This window comes from Mastigoproctus giganteus, chromosome 5 (genome assembly GCF_048544385.1).
Source record: "Mastigoproctus giganteus isolate SK-2022 chromosome 5, ASM4854438v1, whole genome shotgun sequence".
Classification (NCBI taxonomy): Eukaryota; Metazoa; Arthropoda; class Arachnida; order Uropygi; family Thelyphonidae; genus Mastigoproctus; species Mastigoproctus giganteus.
In genome coordinates this window covers 236848671-236869253 of record NC_143579.1, presented here as the reverse complement: position 1 = coordinate 236869253, position 20583 = coordinate 236848671, and the positions used below count along the sequence as shown (strand labels likewise).

The 20583-nt window shown below is 37.7% G+C and overlaps 1 protein-coding gene across 3 annotated transcripts in view; it reads right to left on the bottom strand.

Annotated features, from left to right (window-relative positions):
* The window catches only part of LOC150086307 (uncharacterized), a 230060-nt gene that overhangs the window by 48161 nt on the left and 161316 nt on the right, over positions 1-20583 (bottom strand). For all 3 annotated transcript variants that reach the window (XM_090374462.1, XM_090374464.1, XM_090374463.1), the window contains one exon: positions 6770-6895. In XM_090374462.1, the coding sequence (XP_090230588.1) occupies positions 6770-6895 (126 nt within the window). The remainder of the gene's footprint in view (positions 1-6769; positions 6896-20583) is intronic.

Below are 20583 nucleotides of genomic sequence, written 5' to 3'. Positions count from 1 at the left end.
AAGAGAATAACTGTGCACATGACAGTAAATTCTCAAAAACTAAATATGAGACAAACTCTGAAAAAAATAAAATAAAACACACACACACACACATATATATATATATAATAAGTATAAAAATGGGATTAAAAGTTAAGTGATAACAGATAGATAAAAAATAAAAATAATGTCATTTGCACCAGTGCACAAAGCAGCAGCAGAAAAGGATACAAAAGTTTATATATGTGAGGTAAAGTTAATGTCTGATGAAAAGTGCAAAGATGGATGCATAAATTACACAAAATGCCAGAACTAATAGGAGGATAGCAGAAATTGGAGATGTTGAAAGTATAAGAAAGAGTGAAAGAATGTGAATATCCTACATGATATAATGAATTAAGTAAAATAATAGGCTGAAATGGATAGCCAATTAAAGAGATAGGAACTTTAAAGCAAAAAATGATTAAATTAATATACAGTGGCAGACAAAAAAACTGCATCACATTAAAAAAAGTAACACTTGTAATGAAACATATAAGATATTGTTTGATTACAGTCATTTTGTCTGTTGAAAAGCAAAGGTATTGTGTAGATAATGCTTCTATTGCATCAGACAGTAATTGCAAGGTATTGCATGAGGAGTTTTGAAACAGTAATCCGACCAAGGAAAAGAAATCTCGCAGGTCAAGGAAAAGAAATCTCGCAGGTCATCCCTTTTTGCATTCATGTAATGCCAAACAACACGAGGTTGGGAATAGCCATAAGATAAAGGCTCCATTGGAGAAGAGACAATCACCAAGTTGTGGTCTGAGGTGCCTAAAGGACCACACACTTTGATCATGTACTTAGAAGGGTTGTTTGCGAGAAAAAGATCAAGTGTGTTGGCCGTATGGTTAGGATTGTCTGATATTCTTGTAGGTAAATGAGCAATCTGTGCAAGGTCATTAGTAACTGCAAAAGCCTCAGCATTTCGACCAGCTGGAGATGTGAACATTAAAATTACCAAGAAAAATTACTTCACTGTTAGGAAAGTTGGACTGGAGAAAGTCAAGCTGCAAAGAGAGGAAGTCAAAGAGTGATTAGGGGAGTTGGGAGAACGGTAGAGACAACAGATGAATTTGACACAATGAGGTAGAGAGAGAGAGAGATTTTAAGCCAAAGAAGATCGAAATGAGGAGATTCCAAATTACCAAGTCACTGGTAGGGAATATCGGAATGAACATATGCACAAGTACCACCTTTGAGGCGAAAGGAATCATATAGTGAATAATTTGTGCAACTGAGATGAACAGTAGTTGAATCAACTGATAACTGAGATTATGTCAGAAAAAGTATTGGTATGGCAGACTGTAAATGGAAATAGACATCGTTGAGATTAGAATTGAGACCACGTATATTTGTGAAATGAACTAGGAAGTGTTTGGAAGGTTTAGATCTTTTCAGAAGACGTAAATTTAAAGAGAATTACAATACATTCAATATTCAATTTGAAGAGAATTATAATATTCCATTAAGTTGTTTGGGAATAATACATTTAAATATCTAACATTTGTAAGTCTGCTTCTAAACTGATTTCTCTCTCTCCTTGTATGATCAAAGAACACAATATTAAGAACTGCAGATGTATCCATCCGTTGGGAAATTAGTTTCTGCTATATATGTTTCTCGAGACTACAATTTATTTCCATGGTGAAACAGCAAGTGTAGTATAGAGGACTGATTTTGATATCATGGGAGGATTGCTCAAACACCGATTGGTCCTCGAGGCTGTCACAGACATTCTCTCAGGTATGCCAAGCAGTGCTTGCTACCCGGGGGTCTAAAACAGTCATGGAACTGATATTCGGCTGACACTCAAGTCAAGTGGACCTAATTTCAGCAAAGTCCAGTCAGTATGTGACAGCCAAACCCTCTGCTTGCACTTTCACGATGGTGGCACTGTTAGTAGTCCCGGGTATAACCCACATGTGCAAGTCCCGAAATACAGCACATAGCATTATGGAGATGACTACCTAGGTGCAAACCAACATAAGCGGGGGTTGAAGGCCCCCTCTGTGTCACCAGGCAATACTAGGTAGTAGATTACTCTCATCAACCAGTGCAATACCACCATTTTGTTTATTGGAGGCTTGAAGTGGCGGAACCCATGTTTAGTCTCCAGAGCAAAGCTCCAATACCACCCCCATCTCTTCCATCATACTGCATGATGTCTTTTGAGGTTATGATGAACATCGTGGCAAGATCCAATCTACCTTACATTTCGAGGGTACAGCTCTAAAATGGTGTCCACAGGCCAGCTGCTACATAGTCCACCAGACCAAACCTTTTGGTAACTCTCTAGGAGGCTTCCGGATCAGCTAGTGTATAATCTTGCTGCCTCTACTCTGCCAGATAGTGACCGGAGAGAGTCTGAGCAGTGTGTGCAGGGAGCATTGTTGGGGCCAAGTTATGCCAAGGAGCTGGATATATTATTGTCACACATATGCCATATCCAAAAATTCCATTACTTCATAAATTGCGGTGCATTATGGCCATAGAAGCCGATGCGCCAACAACTAACAAAAAAAATAAACAAAGAAGCAGCTTCCGTATCTGCACTGGCTGCTTTGCCTGTTAATTTTAGATTGTGAAGACTTACATTTTTTAAAATTTTCAAACCAAACCCTTACTGGCCTGAAAGACGTCTGCATTGGATGGATCGGCTTCTTGTAAGCGATTAAAAATTTGCAGAGCTTTGGCGCAAATAATATCTGTACTAAGAGGAAAGAAAGAAAGTAATTTTTCAGTTTTCTCTATTAAAGGATTTTTCACTTTTGTAGTGCCTTTTGCAGCTAACGATGTGGAACAGATAACTGAACTTTTAATTTTCTCAGCATTTTCCCCAATTCGTTGAATGCTAGATTCATTTATGCTGTATTTTTTGGCCAATGTCACAACCTTTTTGCCATTTTCTAACTTCTTAACGATTTTTAATTTTTACTCTAAATTGAAATTTTTTTTTTGTTGTAGCTTTCTTCATTTTAGGCACTAATTAAACACACACTTTATATAGACAAGGAATATTAAATCAGCAAAAGCAATGCTTACCGATTAAAAAGCTTTACATTGCATGAACCAGAAAAAGATTCTGTCTAAACAGCTAACGTAGGATAACTGATCAAGGGGATTCCTAAATTAGGAAGTTGTTTCAAAAATAACCAGACAAACACACCACCATTTATTGCTATGTTTGGTTATAAGAATCAGTTTTGAACGCCTTTGTGATATTTTTCTAAAGCACATTTCTGGAAATCATGACCATAAAACAATAAAAACAATTTCCACTTTCTAGTTTATTGGGCTTTTCTGTTAGTGCAATCTATTATAAATGGGTAGTAAACTCGATCTTATTGCATTTGTGATAATCCCAATAGCTGGAATTCTGTGGAATTTTATGTTATTACAGTGAAATGTGTTTCTCCTTCAATGAAATTTTCAATTGTAAAAAACAAATTTTCAAAATCTGCTCTTCATTCCTATTTTTGAAGTTTGTAAACAAAAATCGTGCAGGTAACGAAACTCGCTGTACAATCTAAAATTTTGGTAGTAAATACCACACCACAAAATAGAGCAAATCGAGGGATGACTGTATTTTGCTTAGTATCTTCTTAGCAGATACTGTTCAGAAGAATGGTGTTGAAAAGTAAAACAGCAGATACTGGCAGATCCAACTCCACTAATCACTTGGAGCTCATTGACTTCCTCTCTTTACAACTTGACTTTCTCCAGTCCAACTTTCCTAACAGTGAAGTAATTTTCCCTGGTGATTTTAATGTTCACAACTCCTGCTGGCTTTTGTTTTCTAGTCACACCGACCCAGCTGGTCGAGATGCTGAGGCTTTTGCAATTACTAATGACCTGGCACAGATTGTTCATTTACGTACAAGAATACCAGACAATCCTAATCATACAGCCAATACGCTTGATCTTTTTCTCACAAACAACCCTTCTAAGTACACGGTCGAAGTGAGAGGTCCTTTAGGCACTTCAGATCACAAGTTGGTGATTGTCTCTTCTCCAATGGAACCTTTATCTCATGGCTATTCCCAACCTCGTGTTGTTTGGCATTACAAGAATGCAAAATGGGATGACCTGCGAGACTTCTTTTCTTCTTTTCCCTGGTCGGATTACTGTTTCAAAACTTCTGATGTCAACGTTTGCTCAGATTGTGTCAGTGAAATTATTCTTGCAGGAATGGAATCCTTTATCCCACACTCCACTTTAAAATCTCGTCCTCTATCTAAACCTTGGTTTTACAATAAATGTGCTAAGGCTGTTCAAGAGAAGAATGTTGCATATCGTAATTGGCTCGTTTCTAATTCTTCAGTTTCATTTTCTGCATACACCAAAGCTTGCAACAATTGTAAAGCAGTTATTAATCAGTCCAAACTAGAGTTTGAACAGGCTAAGGGTAGAAAACTTGCTTCTTGCCCTAATGGTAGCCGAGCATTCTGTTCTCTTGCCAAAGCTATTGGCCGCAAATTTTGCCCATCTCTGCTCCCACCTATGTCCAAACCAGATGGTTCTGTTGTCACTTCAGCCAAGGATAAAGCTGACCTGCTAGCATCCCATTTTTCTTCCAACTCATATATTAATGATCTTGGTACAACACATCCCACCATTCCCAAAATGCTCCATTCAATGCCCCCTGTGGTCTTCCGTCAAAAGGATGTCGGAAGGAATTTGAAGAATCTTGATGCTAAGAAAGCTCCAGGTCCCGATGGTATTTCTCCAATTGTTCTCAAAACCTGTGCTCCTGAACTTACTCCTATTCTTTCCCGCCTTTTTTCACTTTCTTATTCCAAAGGTGTTTTTCCTTCTGCTTGGAAATTTGCTCATATCCAGCCAGTTCCTAAAAAGAGTGACAAATCCCTCCCATCCAATTATCGTCCCATTGCAATTACTTCTACTCTTTCTAAAGTAATGGAGAAATCAATTAACCGCCAACTCTTAAACTACCTAGAAACCTTCCATCTGATCAACGATCGCCAGTATTGATCCGTCAGTGTCGATCCACTAGTGATATTCTGGCTTATGTTACCCATTTATTTCGATCATATTTGGCATAAAGGTCTTCTAAACAAGCTTCCATCTTATGGTTTGCCAACTGTTTTTAGTAATTGGTTATCCAGTTTTCTCTCTGATCGTTCACTGAGGGTGATGGTAGATGGCTCTCTGTCTTCTAACTTCTCCATTAATGTCGGTGTCCCCCAAGGTTCAGTTCTTTCCCCCACTCTTTTCCTCTTGTATATTAATGACCTTCTTCCATTGACTGGAAATCCTATCCATAGTTTTGCTGATGATAGCACATTGCATTCCACTTTCCATTTTGAGAAACCTTGTCCTGCTCAATCAGCTTCAACTTCTCGAAAATCTGCTACCAATCCCTTAAATGCCGATCTTCAGGTAATTCTCCAGTGGGGTAAAGACAACTCAGTTGATTTCAACCCTTCTAAAACTCAGTCTTGTCTTATATCTCGCAAAAATGATTCTTCTGCTCCTATGCTTATCTTTAGTGACACTCCGATTTCTAAACAAAATGATATATCTCTTTTGGGGATTACCCTGACTTCTAATCTCTCTTGGCACAAGCACATTACAAATATTGCTTGCTCTGCATCTAAAAAACTTGGTTTTCTCTTTTGCTCTCGGCGTTACTTTTCTTCCATACAGCTGCTCACTCTGTATAAATCGCAAATCCGCCTTGCCATGGAATATTGTTCCCACATCTGGGGCGGTGCCCCCAAAACCTCTCTCAGGCTTCTTGATTACATTCAGAAGAGGGCAGTTAGGTTAATTAATGATTCATCTCTAACAGAGACTCTCCACTCACTGTCTCATAGACGTACTGTTTCTGTTGCATGCCTCTTCTACAGATACTTCCATGGGCACTGTTCTTCTGAAATGGCTTCTATAATTCCCGCTCTCTCTCTCTCTCTCTCTCTTTCAAAACAGTCCGAACACGTACCACCACCAGCCAACATCCATTTACTGTCCAACTTCAAACTCACAGAACCAACTTTTCATCTTCCTCGTTTATTCATTCAACTGCCGTTTTCTGGAACAACCTTCCTTCATACGTATTTCCTGAAAATTACAGTCTACAGAAATTCAAGTCCAGTGTCAACAAATATCTTCTTTCGTCTTCTCAACCTCCAACCCAAGCATGGTACTAAGTACTATAGGTTCTAATACCTCTCGTGTTTGTGGTTTACATATAAAGATACTATCTGCTGTTTTTCTGAATAGTATTTGCTAAGAACTATGGCAGTTTGTGTCACATAATGGGGCCGACCGGGCTAGCCAAGTGGGTAAAGTACCTGCCCGGCAACCCAAAGGTCGCGGGTTCGATTCCCGCCTCAGGCTTGGATCAAAGTACTGCAAAAACCTTGGGAGGTGCAATATGGCCACAGAAGCCGATGCGCCAACAACTACCAAATCAAAAAAAAAAAAAAAAAGTCACATCATGGTTTTATGATGTGACTGCACACAAACTTGTTTCTCATGACATCATATTCAGAAAAGTTCAAATTAGTAAAAAAATTTTATGAAATGCAAAGGTACCTTCAACTTTTCATAAATATATTGAAAAATGAATCTTATTTAAATTTCTGTTCAAAAGTTAAATGTTTGAAATAACTGTTAAAATAATAAAAATAATAAATAAAATAATGGTTAAAAACAGTTAAAACAGTTCCTCTTCAGTAAAGTGCAAAAATTACTTGAATACAGAGTAAGGTATTAAACCTACCTTCTAGCCAGCTAATTTTTTCTGTTTTTTCTTTCAGCTGCTGTCTTGCTGCAAAAAGTTGTTGCTGAATAGAGACAACTTCATCTGCTGCTTTCTTGGCAAAATTCTGAGCTTCATCAAGTTGACCTGCATGAAAACTTGATATCAGTATGAACAGCATTTTAATTCTATTTTAATATACAGTAAAGAATTAAATTAACATACCATAATAGCACCTGCATGAAAACTTGATATCAGTATGAACAGCATTTTAATTCTATTTTAATATACAGTATAGAATTAAATTAACATACCATAATAGCAAAAGAAATTTAAAAAAAAAGTAAAGCCTTAACATGTTTATACATACTGTAAAAAAAAAGGCAGTTGCACTAGTTAGACAAGATGATTACGTTCTGAATCTGAATGAATGAATAAAAATAAGTAATAATAATAATAACCAACCCAACAATGACATACTTCCTAGAAGCAACCATGGCTAAATAGATTATCACCATCGAGGTCAAAAACATCACAACCAGACTGATCCTTATCAGGAGAGGAACCTTTCAGGTAGGTGCCCTGAGCACACTGTGGTTCTGTCTAGCAGTCAACCTGCTACCCACCATGCTTAACAACAGCAAGTATGAATTTACCCTCAAAGAAGGAAGGAGAATCCTGTACACCCTCTCCCACCTGATGTACATGGATGACACCAAGCTCTAAGCAACAACCAAGAAGCAACTCCAACAGCCTACTCTGGATCACCAAAGAATTCACCAATGACATCAGGATGGAATTTAGACTAGACAAATGCTAGACCCATGGACTGCACCAGGGAATATTAGTCAGCCAAAACTACCAGCTGCAATCAAGTAAAAAGAGCAAATTCATGACAGGGGAGAGACCTACAAATACCTGGGGAATGATGCAGGCTCAGCAGTGAAGGCACAAAGAGATCAAGGCTTGCCTGACTGAAAAATACCATCAGAGACACAGAAGCCTGCTTAAAGCAAAGCTGAATGGAGGGAACACAGCTAAAGTCATAAACACTTATGCAGTCCCAGTGCTGACATACTCTTTCGGGATCAGAGATTGGACTAATACCAAGCTGGAGGAGATTATGAAAAAGACGATGACAATGATGACCAAGAGCCACCAACACCACTCTAAGTTGGCCATGGATAGACTAATCATAGCTCGGAAAGAAGGAGACCTCATCATGCAACAAAAGAAAGTGATTGAGAACCTGAAGGATTACTTCCAGAAAAATACAGTGTCACTCTATCAGGACACAAGGAAGATAGACAAGTGGTACATCCCACTCAATCTAAGCAAGGAGACCCTCCTGCCCAGATGGAAGAAACAAAGATAGAAAGATGGGCAAAGAATGCATCACCATGATCACCATCAAGACCACATATATAAAACGGCTTACAATGCATGGCTCATTAACAGGACACTCTTCTCTGAGACAAGGATTCATGATCACCATCCAATATCAGGCAATCAACACTAGGAACTATAGAAACTAGATCGCTAAGGAACTCAGAGTGACAGATAGCACATGTGGATGATGCCACCAGAAACAATTCGGCACATCACCACAAGATGCAGAGTGATCACTCAGAGAGAGAGTACACTCATAGATATGATTAAGTTGACAGGATAATACATCAGATGTTAGCACGGAAATACCAGCTGAGCAAAGAAGATGTACCATATTAGAAGTACGAACTACAGGCTGTACTAGAGACCCCAACCCACAAGCTGTATTGGAACTGCACCATAATAATAGTTAAAATGATCCCACACAACAGATTGGGCATAACCTTTTGTCCACAAGAAGGAAAAGGCTACCTATCTGATCGACACAGCGGTGCTCAATGCTGGCAACATTCCCTACATACAAAAGTGTAATAAATTTAAAAAATACTCATTTGTTGCTGAGTCATTAATCTTTGTAAATTTCAAGGTCACAGTAATTCTACGAGTCAACCAATTGGATTTATCCACAAAGTAAAAGAACTACAGCAGTGCCACCTGCTTGATCAGTGGTGACTAGCAAATTGGCATAAATTGCGTAAAATTGTTAATTGATATCTTTACAATAGATAACAGTTGAAGGGTTATTTGAAAATGGGAAGAAGGGGATAGGGAATACCAAGACATACAGTTAAAGTTGTTGATTTGGATATACATGGATAGAACTGTGACAAAACAAGAAAGCGTCACCATTAAATAAGAGCTACCACATCTATATGGCTGTGACAGGTTTGGCAGATTGGCAGCTTAAATTTATTGCCTTCAATAGAAAAAGAAGCCTCAAAGCTAATTAGCCTGGACGTGGCGGTATCTGCAACCAACAAGATCAACTGATGACAACATATATTAAACTAGCCACACTCAATATTATGATATTGTCAGGAAAAATTGAGGAGTATATGGACAGTGTATGAAGAGTTAAAGGACAGAAAAATAAGCATACTTGGATTGAGTGAATCAAAATGGAAAGGAAATGGGTGTAGAGAGTTACGAGGAGGCCAATTATTTGTTAGTTTGTTATTTGGTTTTTAGGAGCATTAGCAACTAAGGCCATATTGCTCCGTAATATGCGGTGGTCATTCCTTGACCTTTCCGCATCCTCTGTATTTGGTGGTCACGGGCTCGAACGCCGGTCTAATCAAGAAGCGTGTGCTACGCACTGTCGCTCCTGCCCACCTGGCTACGGAGGCGCCTACGAGGAGGCTATTACCTATATTGGTCTGGGGGTGATGTAGCGAGAAAGGGTGTAGCCATCATTATAGACCACAGGATTAATGACATCATTACAGACCACAGTACAATGTTACACACCGCAAACCAGTTGCAAAGAAGTGCAGCAGCTGGAGTTTGAGGACAAGGTCGAAGAGAACATCACAGGTGGAGATATAGTTATCATGGGTGACCTGAACGCAAAAGTCGGAGTGGAGAGACAAGGACTAGAATATGTTATGGGTCCGCTTGATTGAAATGATGGTGACAGGCTGTTGGATTTCTGTTTACTGAACAGCCTGGTCATAGGAAACACTTGGCTCAAGAAGAGAAAGAGTCGCAAAGTGACAAGATACGGTTGACACGGTCAACAGGAATCTCTCCTTGACTATATACTAGTGGATAAAGAGTGACACAGAATACTAGTGGATGTTGAGGTCATTCCTAGTATCTCCTTGGGCAGCGATCACAGGTTAGTTGTTGGAGTTTTAAGATTCCCTAAATTGAAGAGGATCAAAATAACAAGAGAGAGAAAACTAAGGGTGTGGAAGTTGAAAGAAGAGGAAAAAGGGGCAATGTTCAGAGAAAAGTTCAGGAAGTTTGTACCTAAAAGGTAGTGGTGAACAGCATGGAATCAGAATGGAAAGCATTCAAAGACTGTATAGTAGGACTGACAGAGCAGGTTTGTGGAAGGACAAGCAATAGAAGGAGATGGAAAGAAACCCCATAGTGAAATGATAGGATGAGAGAGAGGCTGTGAAAATCAAGAATAATGCATTCAGGACCTACTTTCAGAACAGAAATGATGAGAATAAAGAGAGATATGAAACTGTGAAGAGAGAGAGGCTAAGAGGATAGTTAACAAGGAGAGAAGACCATGGTTGGAAGAATGGAGTGAAACTCTACGACAAGATATAGATGGTAATAAAAAGACACTGTATGGCATGGTGAGGAATAGAAAAAGAGATGGTTAACAGGGCAAATACTTGATGGATGAGAATGAGAACCTAATAACCAAGGATGAAAAGATAAGAGAAACATGGAAGTATTTTGAAAATCTGTTAAACGTGCAGGACAGACAACAAAAAGGACAAAAGCAGGCTGATCATAGAAGAGGAGATGGAAGAAAATATATGGGGGGAAGAGAGAGCAGACAGACTTGACATGTAATGATGTAGTTCAGGCATGAAAATACATCAAGACTGGTAAGTCTGCTGGTATGGATGAGATAAATGGAGAGATGCTGAAGGCATCTCTCCATTTATCTCATCACAGGTGAGGCAGGGATAGCATGGACATACAGACCGTTCTGTAACATCTGGGATAAGAGACAGTTGCCGAAGGACTGGAAAGGTTTGATAATTTCATTGTTCAAGAAGCGGAATAGGAAAAAGTGTTCCAATTACAGAGGCATCACACTGACATCATATGTGAGTAAGCTATATGAGAGAGTGTTAGAGTGGAAGATAAGAGAAACGATCAAAAATAGGATGGCCGAGGAACAGTACGGCTTTAGGCCTGACAGATCGATGGTGGATCTCATTTTCTGCATCAGGCAACTGATGGAAAAGTGTTATGAACACAAAGAATTATGGATGGCATTTTTGGATATAAAGAAAGTGCTTGATGTCGTAAAGAGAGAGAAAGTGTGGGAGGTTTTGAGAAACTTGGGGACAGAATTGAGAATATGTGAACCAATACAGTGAGCAAAGAAAGAGCACTGTTGGGGTTGATGGAGAGCTTCGAAATAACATCAGGTTTGAGGCAAGGCAATGGTTCCTGTCACCATTACTATTCATAGCTGTCATGAATGATGTGCAATGTAGAGTGGTAGAACAACTTCGACAAGACCACACGAAGTCATGCTCTTCACAGATGACCTCTGCATACGGGGAGAGAGAGAGCAGGGAACAAGTGCAATGGCAAGTTGATATATGGGCTAGTATGGGCAATGAATTTGAACTGGTTTTCAGTCGGGAGAAGAATGAAGTAATGGTTCTAAAGAGGAGTGGTGAGCTTGACGGATACATTACAATGGAAGGGAAGAGCTAAAAATGGTTAACAACTTCAAGTATTTGGAAGCACCATTACAAAGACTGGAGTTTGTTATTGTTTGTTATTTGATTTTTAGGAGCATTAGCAACTAAGGCCATATTGCTCCGGGATATGCGGTGGTCATTTCGTGACCTTTCCGCATCCTTCGTATTTGGTGGTGACGAAAGACTGGAGTGATAGACAAAGAAATAAGTAGAAGGATACAGGCAGGCAGGAATTTCTATAGCGGCAGACAAGAGATCTGATCTGGAAGAGGAACATACCACTGAAGTGTAAGAAGGCTATATATCAGGCCTATTATGTACTAATTCTGATGTATGCATCTGAAACTTGGACTATGAGGAAAAAGGATGAAAGCAGAAATGAGATTTGTGAGGAGCATAGCCGGAAAGACAAGACGCGACAAAATCAGGTTGAATTCAGGTTGAAAAACTCCAGAATAGGATTGAAAGGTCCCGTTTGAAATGGTTTGGACATGCCAAGAGGATGAACGAGAGGCGTTTGCCAAGAAGAATGTTTGATTTACAATTAAGGGACAAAAGACCAAGGGGGAGGACAAGAATGAGATGGCAAGACATGATAAAGACCGATGTCATTAAGAGAGGAGGAAACTGGAATGAAATCAGTGACGGAGAGAAGTACATGGACAGGGCATGGTGGTGAGGCTTCATATGTTTACCCGTGGAATAGTGGAATGATGACAGATGATGATACTTTCCTGACTGCCTATTTGCATTGCATGGAGAATTTCACATCTGATAGTAACATCATTTCAAGTTCTCTTGTCACTGATCACCTTTAATGTCTCTTCCTCTAATCTATAAGTTGTCCTTGGCTTATTATTTCCAAAATATAAGACCCTACGTTTATCAGCTTTGAACTGTAATTATAATTTTCTGACTATCTCTATAGTCAAGTCCGAACTGTTTTGAAGCACAATGGCACACAGTCAAATTTAACAACATGTCATAATTATCAATATTTATCATTTAAGAAAATTGTGAACAATGGGAGGGATTTATTTATCAGGTTAACCAAGTATAATTTCCCCTTGATTAAATAATCCTGTACTGCATTCTTGGCCACAGATTCCATAACTTACCCCAACACACATATCAAACTTACAGGTCTGTAGTTTTCCATTTCTTCTTTAGTTCCACCTTTTTGGATTGGAGAAATGTACTTTTCAGATCTACAGAGTTCATCTCCTGAGTCACTGATTTCCCACCTCCTTTAACATAACTGGATATACATTATCTGCATCTGTCCTTATCTTAGTTTAGCTCAGCTGCATTTCTGATAATCCCTGCATACTAATTTCCCAAGTCTGAAATATATTGTTAGGGGGACACATTTATATCAAAGGTATGCATATATCCCCCTAATGCAGTACATATACATATACATACATATATATATATATATATACAGGCATACCTCGATTAACGAATAGGATGCGTTCCACGAAATTACTTCGTTAAGCGAAACTTCGTTTTCAGAGGTAAAAATACTATGGCCAGAATAGGGATACGTTCCTACTTAAAGAAAATGAAAAGCTTTTTTTCGAACAAAGAAAAGTTTTATTAAATAAACAGTCAACTTACATACAAAGTGAAATCACATTTTAAAATATGAGGTTAAAGTTGATTGTTTATGCTTTTTTTCTCTTTCATTTAACAATTGCCTATACGGAGTTATTGCATTTAACACTGATCGCTTAACTATAACACTTCTTCCTAAATCAGGATCATTTTCACTAAAAAAATTTAAAACGTTTTCAATGTCATTTAAGCACCTTTTTAAATCTTTGGTTGTTAACACTTTTTCGGCAGGAACTTCTTTAACTTCGCCTTCATTATCTTTGTCTTCGTTGCTAACAAGGTTTTCTAAATCTTCCACTGAAAAACCATCATCTTCTGCATTCAATAAATTTCTAACATCCTCTTCATCGACATTTTCGAAACCTATTGATTGAGCCATCTGGATAACTTCATTTCTAATTTCTTGGATGTTATTTTCTTCTTCTAGTACAACTTCTGGCCATATTTTGCGCCAAACTCCATTTAAGCATTTCTTAGTGACTTCTTTCCAAGAACTATCAATGTTTTCAATTGCGTTTTTAATGGTGTAGTTTTTCCAAAAAGTTTTAACTGTCATTTCCTCTTTATCCTCTAGTTCAGGTAAATTGCTTAAAATTCGACGCAGATAATAAGCTTTAAATGATGCTATTACTCCCTGATCCAATGGTTGAATCAGGAAAGTTGTGTTTGCTGGAAGAAACACAACTTTGACAGGAATGCATGTGTCCAACGTGTTAAGATCAGTAGGATGTCCAGGAGCATTGTCTAACAACAAAAGAGCTTTTTCTTCAAAGTTGTTTTTTTTTTTGACAATACCGTTTTACTCCAGGACAAAAGTGGTTAACAAACCAATCAGTAAATAACTCCTTGGTAATCCACGCTTTTCTATTTGCTTTCCATATTACAGGTAAATTCATTTTTATGTTACCTTTTAACGCCCTCGGATTTTCTGAATGGTAAACTAATAACAATTTTAATTTATAATCGCCAGAGGCATTTGATCCAAAGAGTAACGTTAAACGGTCTTTGGCTGCTTTGAACCCAGCAGCTGATTTTTCTTCAATAGAAATGAAGCTTTTTGTTGGTAGCCGTTTCCAGAACAAACCGCTTTCGTCAACATTGAACACCAAATTTGGTGGAAAATTTTCACGTTCAATTATTTCCTTTAGTTTTTCTGGAAACTTATTTGCAGCTTCTCCTGTTAATTTTACACTATGAATCCTGGCCCGTTTTTTTAAATTTCTCGAACCAACCACGAGAAGCCCAAAAGGTTTCCGTAATTTCTTCAGTTTGTTTAGATTTCAGGTGATTAAACAAAAATAATGCTTTTTCTTGAATCACCATTTGACTTAAAGGCATATGACGTTGTGACATATCATCTATCCACAAAGTTAACATTTTCTCCATTTTTTCTAAAATTGGATTCCTTAAGCGAGTTAATTTTGCCGCTGTAACATCTGTACAATTCTGAGCAGACTGTTTTATTTTTTCTGATTGACTTAGTATGGTTGTTAAAGTTGATTGCGCTAATCCTAAAGAATGTGCCACATCGGATTTTCTTTCGCCGCTTTCAACACGTCGTACGATATTTAGTTTAGTTTCCAAAGAAATTGCTTTTCTTTTCTTTGATTCTGACATTTTAATTAACTAAAACAAAAATATTTCTATTAAAATTTACAAAATCTACGTTATGTAATGCTACACAGAACCTACGTCGATTATTGCAATGCGCCACACTGAAACAACGTCAAATCATGTAAACAACTAAATTATGCGATTGACGCGCAAAACTGTTATAACAGACACGCCCGCAGCTCGGGAATACGTAACGAGTCGCCGTCAGTCACCAATCGAATGATTGTCGGGCGTTGGTCTTAAATTGGAATATTTTTTTATGTTAAATGGGGCTTGAAATTGCCGACTTCGTTATATCGAGGCTTCGTTATCAGAGGTAACGTTAACCGAGGTATGCCTGTATATATATATATATATATACCAATTTATACCAATGGTATAAATGTGTTTGTGGTTTCCAAGGTGAATCCTTTAAAAACTGGAAAGTGCATGGAGAAGCTCTTCACATTCTTTCCACTTGTATTCATATAGTAATCAACTTCTCTTTATTCAGAGCCTTATGACAAGATTTTAGAAAGGAATCAAGAAACCTCACCAAACTGTTAAGTAGGGTTTGAGATGAAGTAAGGGAATAAATGAATGCACGCTAATGGAAATTAAATACTGTAACATAACTTTTCAGCATAATAAATTTTACTTAAAAATAATTAACATAGTTTACTCGAGTTCTTTTAATATTTAATTCCTTACATTGTTTTATTAAATGGTCCATGAAAGTCATAAAAAGAAGTAACGATAAAAAAATTCAATGAAACATACATTAAACAAATGACTTGGATGTCTGACCACGTAAATATTTGTTTCTTTAAATTATGCCTCAACATAAGCGCAGTGATCAAAGATTAATTATGCCTCAACGTAAGTGCAGTGTACATTAATACTAGTCATACCTGTGGCTTACAGAAAATGTCTCAGCTTTGTCATTGTCATCAATTAGTATTAGTATCAGTTATATAGTGCAAGGAAGCCATAAGCTTTTGCAGTAGTGGCAAAAAATAAAATAAAATAAAATAATAAAATATATATCATATTTGACGGGCATATAGGATGCACCCCCATTTTAGAAAGGAAAATTAAGGAAAAAAAGTTTTTTTAGTGTATTTAGGCATTTAATATTTATTCTAATGTATATAGTAGAAAAAAGCTTATCCTAAACATGTGATCAGAACAGCAAGAAAAATACTAATACTGTATAATAATACATTATTTAATTATTATTATTCATTTACCAATACAGCAATTTAAAAGAGAAATAAAAGAATCTTAGCTACATTAGAAAATATTTTATATGAAGCAAACTACCACTAGAATTGAAAATGAACTAAAAGACAGTGAGGGAATGGTAAAAAAAAACATTAGTGTTCTGCTGCAAAGGGAAAGTTCAGTCATTTTGAAAACCAAAAAAAAATCGCTGTCTTCAAATCCCAAAAACTCTTCCTGTTGGTATCACTCACTGTCTTCAAATAATGCAGTGTCTTCAGTGTCATCAAGGGCATTTACTAATTCCAGTCTTCTTGAAAGAGTTTAATTATTTTACCACTTATATTTCTTGAAGATTCCTTAACCCATTCACACAACTGTGCGATGGTGGGCCTCTTCATTCTTCCTGTGGGTGTGGGGTGATCACCTCATCACTTCATTCATCCTGTGGGTGATTGGGTTCTTCCATCCATTTGTTCCACTGTTCTCTCATATTTTGCTTAAATGGCTTGTTTATGGATACATCCAAAGGCTGCAATTTGCTTGTCAGTCCACAAGGAATGACAACTATCTGTGTATTCAATTCCCTTGCCTCTTTTTAATGATTTCAGTTCTATGGGCTCTGAACTGGTCCCAAACGAGAAGAGATGGTTTCCTTAAGAGACCACTAGGACGCCTTGCTCATTTTTTTTGGAGCCATAAATTCATTCCAGATTCATCCATCCATCCTTTTGGATGAACATGAACAAATACACCTTCTGGAATTTTTACCTTAGGTGAAGTTTTTCTTTTAAATATTAAAGATGGTGGTAGTTTTGTGCCATCAGCACAGCAGGCCAAAAGTACCGTGTAATTTTGATATTCAGTTTTGTTGGACGGTGTATCAAAAGTTAGTGGGACCTCGTCCATATTTCCTATTTGGCCAAGTTCAAAAGAAGTTTGCTTTTGTGCTTTTATTACAAATTTATGGAATTCCAGTACAGTCAGTCCTCGTATAGCACGTGTTTACACTACACGAATTCGATCATACACGATTTATAAATAGGGGAACGATATCGTATATAACACGAACTGAATTCACTTATGCACGATTCGCCTTTGTGTTTACAAGAAATGGCAGTTGAATGCGGAATCACCCCAACTGAATGCAACACAATAGCAATGAAGAGAAGATTCTGAAAATGTATTTATGTTTTTTATATCAGTGAAGGGGGAAACACATTTCACCATAATAACGTAAAAGCCCACACAATTCCAGCTATTAGTATTATCGCAAATGCAATTAGATTGAGTTTACTACCAGTTTATAACAGATTCCACTAGCAGAAATGCAACTGGAAATTGTTTTTATTGTTTTATGGTAGTGACCCCCAGAAATGTGCTTTAGCAAAATGTGAGCTAGTGAGGTGTTAATTGTGTCTCTCTGCCTTTACGGTGTTGTTTATTCAGTTGCTACACGTGACACCTTCATTTATGTGTATCAAGCGTGCCTCCTCATTTTGTAATTGTGCTTTATTCCCTAAAAATGAGTAAAATACTTAAAGGTGTGAAAAGGAAGCATCCTGGTGAAGACACTACAGATTCAGAGAGAAAAAGAAAAGCAATATCGATAGACAGATACAGAGTCCGTCAAAACTTTTTACCCAGGAAAATTTGTAGCGGCCTCATACTAGTGTTTATGGCCAAAATCACACTTCTGGCCTCCGGGCCCACCGTGGTTTCCCCGGTAAGGCTTATGCCAGTCTGCCTCTGTTAGAGAAAAAACACTTTGAGCGAAATGAAAGAACATGTGATATTGCATGTGCTACAGGCTTAAATGAGGTAACGCCGAGAATTAGAAAGAATGCAGAGAAAATAAAAACTTTCATAGCAGGAACAACCCAAAGTGTAATAAAATGCATTAGATCAAGACACAAAGAATTGGAAGAGATGGAACGGCTGTCATCTGTTTGGATAGAATATCAAACAAAGAACAAGTTTGCTTACGATAGAAGCAAAAGCATTAGCAATATTTTATTACGCAATAGTCGTAATAAAATACTTACATTTTATTACGATTATTTATTGTGCTTTGTAATGTTTTGGTTACAAATGTGTGTTACAAATGGGTGGTCGGCACTTAACCCTATTTTCCCCATAGGGACTGTTATTTATATTGCACGAGGGTTTCTAGGAACACAACTATCGTGCTATGCGAGGACTGACTGTATTTTTTATTCAAAATCTGATGATAATTTTTGTGCAATTGATATTTTTGCACATTGATAAACCATGCCTTTGCATGAATCGGTAATACCAACCTTCTGTTCCAGAAAAATTCGGAATTCCTTGTCCTTCTGCATAATCATTTTGGTAGAAACACTTCTTCCTAAATTCCTTTCACCTACTGCCCACTTTTTAAAATCTTCTTCAAGTTCTGGCCAATGTGGGGCAGGACGACGAAGTATATGTTTTCTTTTTTTTAGCAGTTTGCAGTTCTTTTTCTTGCTTCTGCCAGATGCGTATCATTTTTTCTGTAGGTGGTGGCCCAAAAAACCTTTCCAAAGCTCTGTTACCATATTTTTTAGAGTGATCTTTTATGTTTAGTTTATATCCAATAGTGTAACTCAACCTCTTTTCTTCTGCAGCCATTTTCTGAGGGTAAAATATTTTAAAATAATGTCAAATGTCAAGTTAAACAATATTGTTACGAAATGGAGTTCTGATTAAAAACAACTGGTATACAATTAACACTGTTCTTTATTTTATTTCGATCACCCACAATGATTACAATTCACTGTTGTGATCATAGTCACTTCACACACAATTAAAGTACACTACCATACACAGAGACATACTCAACAACACGAAAGCCCGCACAGAACTAAATGGCCCGCCAGTCGTGCCACCTTTTAAAGAATCGGTGAACTATTGAGTAACCTGGAGAAGAATCTTGAAGATTCCATCACCTTCTAAGGCTTTTCCTGTGTTCCCTGGCTTTTGAAACTTCTTGGAACTGATTCCAAACAACTCTGCAAGTCCAAAAGTACCCTAGGGTGTCCCGTGATCCTTCAGAAATGAAAATATTGACCGAATAGCAAAATACAATCTGCCTGCTTGCCCTGACGCCAATGAGGGAAGGGCTCACTTCCGCATATACAGGGTGATTTTTCAAGGCATTATTTCGGAAAAAAAAGTGTCAAATATGGTAAATAAATAAAAAAGAAAGAGTAGACAAAATACAAAACAAATTATGCACTTCTCTCCTCACATAGGTAGGTAACTATCTAGTTCACCTTTGAATTATTCAAACCATCAGCCTCAACTACCCGAAGAGGCAACATATTCCAGTAATCAATGATTTTCTGGCTAAAAGAAAACTTTCTACAATCAAATCTAAACCTCTTCCCCTGTAAATTTGAATTTATGGCTCCTAGTTCTGGAATTCTTCATAACAGTGAAAATCCTGTCTTCATTCATTTTACCCCTCTCAGAACCTTATAATGCTCAATAAGGTCCCCTCTAATGTGCCTGGTTTGCCAAGCTCTGTAGCTCACATAATCGAAGTTTTCTTCGCATGGTTGCCCTTTTGCCGATCAGATTCATACGAGTTACCTGTCTTTGGACCCTTTCAAGAAGCTCAATGTCTTTTTTAGATGAGGTCTCTATACTTGGACACAGTATTCCAATTGTGGTCTTACAATTTCCTTATACAATGGGATTACGACCACCCTATCTCTAATGGATATTGTTCAATAGGACATTATAGGCTTTCCTGGCCACCAGTTCATACTGCTCAGAAAATTTCATATCTGCCCATATCTGGGCATTAGCCCAGATTTCTTTAATTGAACTCCCACCAAGTGTATAAGTTATTTTTGGGGTTGCTATCCTTCAAGTTTAAAAACATGCATTTTGCTGCATTAAAACATTGCTCCCACTTGTCTGACCATTCTTGAAGCCTGTTCAAGTCATCCTGAAGGAGTGCTGATCATTCATGATTCTCTCTCAATCTTTATGTCATCTGCAAATTTTGCATAAGGCCCATTATCCCTTCTTCAATGCTGTTTATGAAAATCAGAAACAACAGTGGCCAATGAACAAATCCTTGGGTTTCCCCCACTTCTGATGTTACACCAACCTGAAGAATGTCCATTAATCACAATCCGCTGCCTTGCAGCCACCCTGCAATGCATCTTAGACTCTTTCAGTAATCCCAACGTGTTCCAGCTTATACAGTAACCTCTCATGAGGAACCAAGTCAAATGTCTTGCTAAAATCCAAATAAACTATGTCGAAATCATTCCATGCTTCCAGCCCATGAGTAACTGTGTCAAAGTAGCTTACCAAGATAATTAAACATTTTCCCTTAACAAAACCATGTTGTGTCTTTCAGAATGCTATTTCTATCTAAATGTCCCTGGCTTGCACTCTTAATCACTGCCTCTAAGATTTTCCCTACCACTGAAGTTAGACGTAACCAGTCTGTAATTACTGACTTCACTCTTAGAACTACCTTTATGTATTGGCAATACGTTGTCACTTCTCCAATCCAAAGGAATATCTTATAATTAACCTCAATGGTTCAACACGCCCTTTGGCTGCCTCCCTCAAAATTACTGGATAAATGCA